Source organism: Aptenodytes forsteri, unplaced genomic scaffold, assembly GCF_000699145.1.
Source record: "Aptenodytes forsteri isolate BGI_AS27 unplaced genomic scaffold, ASM69914v1 Scaffold72, whole genome shotgun sequence".
Lineage (NCBI taxonomy): Eukaryota > Metazoa > Chordata > Aves > Sphenisciformes > Spheniscidae > Aptenodytes > Aptenodytes forsteri.
Genome location: NW_008796193.1, coordinates 2,031,752 through 2,038,156, shown reverse-complemented (window position 1 = coordinate 2,038,156; position 6,405 = coordinate 2,031,752). Strand labels below are relative to the sequence as shown.

General features: G+C 48.1%; 1 protein-coding gene across 1 annotated transcript; it reads left to right on the top strand.

Annotated features, from left to right (window-relative positions):
* Positions 1-197: 197 nt before the first annotated feature.
* Positions 198-6,399, top strand: CYSLTR1 (cysteinyl leukotriene receptor 1). The gene is made up of 2 exons (XM_009287999.2): positions 198-305; positions 4,578-6,399. Exon 2 carries the CDS (start codon positions 4,624-4,626, stop codon positions 5,659-5,661), a length of 1,038 nt encoding a protein of 345 aa, XP_009286274.1. The 5' UTR covers positions 198-305; positions 4,578-4,623; the 3' UTR covers positions 5,662-6,399.
* The last annotated feature ends 6 nt before the right edge of the window (positions 6,400-6,405 follow it).

Below are 6,405 nucleotides of genomic sequence, written 5' to 3'. Positions count from 1 at the left end.
GTGTCCCGGCCGCAGAGAGCGGTTTGCAGCCGGGCGAAATACCCGGGGAGCTCGGTGACACCGTTCCGTGCTAATGAGCCGGGTTATTAATTAGCGTCTGCCGCTGGCTTCGATTATTCGTTCTGTTCCTCTTTCCAAGACCAAACTCTGTTCCTCTTGCAGCAGGGAGTTGGTGGCGTGCACGCCGCGTTTTGAGGCTGTTCCTACGCCTTTTCCACCAAACGTTGAAGTCAGCTCACGTCGGTGCTCAGGGTGCTCCCGAGGACTGGTGGTGCTGGAAACAAACGATAGCATCTTCTTTTGTGGTATGCTTTTTGATTGTGTAATCTACTTATGACCAACTATAAATCTAGCTGAGCCGCATGAGGCGTGGAGAATAACGGTTGTTTAGGGTTTTGCTTAGTTTGGGATACTCTTCTCAGCTAGCCATCGCTTGTGTACGTTCCTAATGAGCTGAATTCACCAGCACGTAAATAAATGGTTCAGTGAACCACGACTATAGGATGTGGCAGAAGTGACATTTGTCTTCAATTCATGATGCAAACCTGGCCTAAAGCCTCAGCTAAGAAATGGTGTTTTCTGGGTTTTTTTTAATGGTTTTTACAGATACGTTTCTAGGTGTGGAGCTCTCTTACGCTCTAGCAGTCTGCGCCAATGTTGTAATCATCAGTTTTCCTTTTCGTTACAAAAGACATTTTAAATCATGTTTAGAAATATGATAGATAACAGGTCTCAGTTGCCTTTTAGACAAGTACCTCGCGTGGCTGTTCGCTGTCTGCCTATGTCTTTAAGAATAGCAGCTGAAAGACGGAAATTTAGTCCCCAAAGGAGGTTAAAAGTTTATAATGCAGCTCAATACCACTTCAGAACTGCGCACAAATAATTTCTGATTAAATAAGGAAGTTTAGCTAATGTGCAAATGATGGGCTGAGATGTTTATCAATATCTCTTAGGCAGGATAGCTAAACTGGCAGAAGGGAAGAGAAATCCGCCGCGGCGGGAAGGTAGCAGTACCTCCTGCAGACACACATCGCTACTGCCCTCTCAAAAGGCACACGGGAACCTGACCCAAAACGTGCTCTTGGGAGACGCAGGTTCTACCCGCACTGCCCAGCTCCCCCAGTGCTCCTGCGCGTTTGTCCATCTGCAGCCTCTTCCCTTCTCTGAGCGTTACATGACATTATTGCTTTTAGGCAAAACGTCTCTGTTTACCCACCGGGTTCGCCGGGCAGCCTGATTTGTCCCATTTTCTGCTCCTTCTTCATACTGATCACGACTGCCTGGAGGTGCAGGCAGACGAAAAAAAGCCTCAATGTGCGAAAGAGATCATTCCAGCCTCTTAATCTCAGACATCTTGGTCGTGTTGTTTTTTTAATGTCTGAGAAAGAGCTGATATATGATAACTTGGTAAGTACAGAGATTTTATCTATAATTTTCATGAGAGAGCAAGCCACCAATCTCAATGTGTTCTTACAGTGCGTAGCACGGTGGGGTTTTGCTCGGCAGGTCTGCTTGCTAGGTATTAACGCAGCAATAAGAGTAATGGTAGTAAGAGCTTCTTCACCCGCATCAGATTATCTTGACAGATAAAAAGAAGGAATGGGGATCATACAGCTTTTTTCAGAGCATATTGCACTACCTGCCACTCCCAAGCAATTGGTTAAAATCAGACCAGTGTTACCGCAAACTTAATTTTAGCCCTATCTTGGAGATTTTCAAACACTGTTGGAGTGCTGCTCTTTTCACAACTTGAACCTCAAGTCTAAAGTGAAGACCTCAGGCAAGTGAGGATGCCAGCGGTGCGGGCTGAAGGCTGGATCTCTCCGCATCTCCCAGGGGACCCAGGACTCGGCCTCCTCTGCACTGTGCCACCGGGGCAGCAGCTCCGTGCTGGTGGCTGGTCCTCGCAGAGGAGGGGTGGCTGGAGCCACGAGAGGCTGGCGGGGACGATCCCTGGTGTTCAGACCTGCCCTGGGCTTTCCATCGCGAGGAGCCCGGATTCATCCAAGCTGGGGCTGAGGTCTGGATTCTGCCACCACCAGAACCGGGCTGCTGAGAGGCAGCGCTTGCGGGGCAGGGAGAGGACACGGCTGCAGACTCGCTGCCTCTCGCCGATTAACAGGTTGTTTGCAATGAGCGTTGCTAGATAAGCTTCATTTATGCAAGCTAAGGTGAACTGTAAGTGATGATGTACAGTGTACTGATCCATGGCTTTTGACAGAGATGGGTAGAGCTGTGTTGAGTCTTGGTTGCCTCTTCTGGCCAAAGACCTCTGTGCAGTCGCACGGTCAGTCTCTCACACACCCCTACGTGTCCACGAATAGCCCAAGGGGAAAAAACACCCTCTTTTTTGTCAGGTTTTGCCTCCTCTCCTATCTGTGCCGCCTCGCTGATATCTGTTGAGCTTTAATGTAATTTGTGCATTGCAGGTAATGAAAGGATTGTTTTAAGAGCATAACTCCCAAATAGCTGAAACTTGACTGAAAACTGGAAGCCTTGAGCATCCCAGCGTGGTTTGGGGGGGGGGTTGGGGGTTTTCTATCTTGGAGGGAGAGACTGGGGGAATCCTTCTGCTCTAATGCTGCTAGACTTTTCATGGATGAAAATATGCACCACTTAACATCAGTTTTGAGCACACAGACAGTGTGGGTTCTTGGGTGCTCTTGTCCCAGCTGTTGCTTTCACCATTGTTTTTGTTCAAGTCCTGTTATTTCAGTCTGCGTGTATCCTGCAGTTCTGATCATCGGGGTTTTACATGGTCTCAGACTGCAAGTGAGATTCTGTCTCTGAACCATTAGAAACTGAAAATGAATGAGAAAAATATGTAAGTGTGTATTTTCCTCTTACTTTACTTTAGGACAACCCAAATTAAGAGTATCATGCCTCACTGCACTCAAATGAATACCAAAAGGAAACGATAAAATTTCACTGAAGACTGCCTGAGCGGATCCAAAAACCCTCCCTGGCTGTAGAGTCTGGCTGCTCTGGAGAGCCCCAGACCTGCTAATGTAAATCAAAGCAATGTGCAAAAGCAAGCCCAAGAAGCCCTTTGCTAGGGAGTTACCTCCGTAGTGCAGATGTTTCCAGACCAAGAGGCTTGTCCTCTGTGATACGAACCTCCCTGCAGCTTCCCACTCCATCTGCCGGGTGTTGCAGCAGCATCTCTGCCCAGGCAGTGCCAGGGAAACCAGAGCCCTGCGGCATCCTCTGTGCTACAGTGATCCTTCCTGTTCGTCAGATATAATAGGCGGTATCTTTTCCAAAGCTGTTAATTACACATATTTATTAGCATAGCAAGTTTAAAAAAAATGGTGCTACCTGTGAGTAGAGGAGAGCGATGCAGAATTTGGGGAGCTGACAAATGTCTGGTCGTGCACTGAGCAGCTTTTGGCCTGGAATCATCTTCCACCATCTGTGCAAAGGATTTGGGTTTTTTAAATGTTTTGTTGTTGTCGTGGTTTAACCTCAGTCGGCAACTGAGCCCCACGCAGCCGCTTGCTCACTCTCCACCCACACCCACCCCCCCAGTGGGATGGGGGAGAGAATTGGAAGAGTAGAAGTGAGAAAAACTCGTGGGTTGAGATAAAAACAGTTTAATAACTGAAATAGAATAAAATCCTAATAATAAGAAGAAGAATACACAAAGCAAGTGATGCACAATGCAACTGCTCACCACCCGCTGACCGATGCCCAGCCAGTCCCCGAGCAGTGGCCCCCCCGGCCAGCTTTCCCCAGTTTATGTACTGAGCATGACGTCCCATGGTATGGAATGTCCCTTTGGCCATTTGGGGTCAGCTGTCCTGGCTGTGCCCCCTCCCAGCTTCTTGTGCACCTCCAGCCTTCTCAGTTGGTAGAGCATGGGAAGCTGAAAAGTCCTCGACTAGCGTAAGCACTGCTTAGCAACAACTAAAACATCAGTGTGTTATTAACATTATTCTCACCCTAAATCCAAAACACAGCACTGTACCAGCTACTAGGAAGGAAATTAACTCTATCCCTGCCGAAACCAGGACAGTTGTGGTTTGTGGTTTGTTTTTGTTTTTTTAAACTGGAGAAAGGCTTGTTTGACCATGTCCTTTACTGTTTCAGAAGCCTTCTTGCAGTGACGTGTCCTTGCACAGGCAGGCATGGAGGTGGAGCACAGGGAGACAGCCATTCGCCAGGCGATGCGGAGAGGCAGGACTGGACAGTCATTAGGGACCAGATCTGGTTCTTTCTATTTTAAATTGCATAGTGCTATTGCCACCTGCATTATTACTCTCTGCTGTTTTAAGGAGTAGCTACCTTAGTTTGCGGGGAGTTAGAGCTTTTTGGTAATTCGGTGAAAGAAGGATGCCGCCAGTACTGGGGACTTATGAAAATGTGACTCTCATCTTTACATCACCAGTTGCTGGTACCAGGTTAAGAAAGGTGGCTGCAGCGGATAGTTATAATAACACGGATCTGCACAGACCCACCTCCCGTCCCAGCTGTTCTCTCTTGTACGAGAGAGTTCATAGGTTTTTCCTCCTTTTTAATAATCACATCTTATTTTCATGTGCTGCTTTACATAACTCACCTGAGTTTTAAATCCTTAGGCCTGACATTCATCACCAGGTGGAATCGGTGCCTCAGCCAGGCAACATGACGGTGCCGTCGAATAACCTGTCGTGCCATCACTCCATTGATGACTTCCGAAACCGAGTCTACTCCACGCTCTACTCCATGATCAGCATTATGGGCTTTGTCGGCAACAGCGTTGTGCTGTACATCCTCATAAAAACATACCGGCAGAAGACAGCCTTCCAGGTGTACATGCTGAACCTTGCCATGTCCGACTTGCTCTGCGTGTGCACCCTGCCCCTGCGTGTCATCTACTACGTCCACAAAGGGAACTGGTTCTTCAGTGACTTCCTATGCAGGGTCAGTTCGTACGCGCTGTACGTCAACCTGTATTGCAGCATTTTTTTCATGACTGCAATGAGCTTCTTCCGCTGCATAGCCATTGTTTTTCCAGTCCAGAACATCAATTTGGTAACGGAGAGGAAGGCTAAATTTGTCTGCATCGGCATCTGGATTTTTGTCACCCTGACAAGCACTCCCTTTCTGCAAAACGGGACATACCAACATAACAACAAGACCAAGTGCTTCGAACCCCCAGAAGACTCTCAGAAGACAAATCTAGTGGTGATCCTGGATTTTATTGCCCTATTTCTGGGTTTCATTTTTCCCTTTATTGTCATAACCATCTGCTACACCATGATCATAAGGACCTTACTGAAAAATTCCTTGAGGAAGAACCAGGCTAACCGCAAGAAGGCGGTCTGGATGATCGTCATCGTGACGGCCACCTTCCTGGTCAGCTTCACCCCATACCACATTCTGCGTACGATCCACCTCCACATGCTGCGGCTGAAGAACGCCAGCTGCGAGGACACCATATACCTACAGAAATCGGTCGTGGTAACGCTCCCCTTGGCAGCTTCCAACTGCTGCTTTGACCCACTTCTCTATTTCTTCTCAGGGGGCAACTTTCGGAAGAGGCTTACCACGTTTAGGAAGGCTTCTTCCTCCAGCTTAACGCAAGCCTTCAGGAAAAAGTTCTCCATAAAAGAGAAAGATGAGGAACCCTTTGGAGAAAGCCATAGGGACAATGGAAAGGCAGCCGTGGCCCCTTCATAAGGGGGCTAGACCTTCCCCTGAGATCTCAGATGGGCAATGGAGATCTCGGAACTCTTCCAGAAGACATGATGGAGACTTCCAAGCCTTTGTCACAATTAGATATGTAATAATAACAGTAGACGGTCCCTGATTTATGCTCCTTGGTGGTGCTGCCGCCGCCAGGGATGGCCAGCCCCTTCCCCGGGAGCACTGCTTGGACATGCACAGCCACTTAGCACGTTTCTGGCAGCACCAGAAACCTGTTGATCTGATGATAAACTCACCCAAACAAACTCAGGCATTTGCTTCACTTCACAACTCTACAAAGAGAATTAATTCTCCAACTCAGTGGGAAATGTAAACACAACATTTGCTGTACGTGGCGCTCGGGGAGCTACTGACAAATAAAGAGGGCAGAGTTTTCACTGAATCTTCAAACAGCCGCTAAATGATTTGCACAGCAGAGGCCAGGATAATTCCTGCCCTGCTCCCAGCTGCTTCTGCTTTGGATTTCAGTTTTCAGCCTAATTATGTGTGTGAGACTTGCAGCGTTGGTACCTGGGTCTGCAAATCCAGGAACTTGGGCTTGAGCCCCTCTCCCAGCCCGAACGAGCAGCTCTTCGGACACGCTCTCGTGGGCAGCAGATCTGCCAGCATTTTCTGAGTTTCTAGAAAAATCTTGTCTGTGGGAGTGGTGGTATCCTCACGTGCATTTGAAACTTATTTCAATGGGGCTGGTCCTGTAAGTGACGGCTGATCTGGATT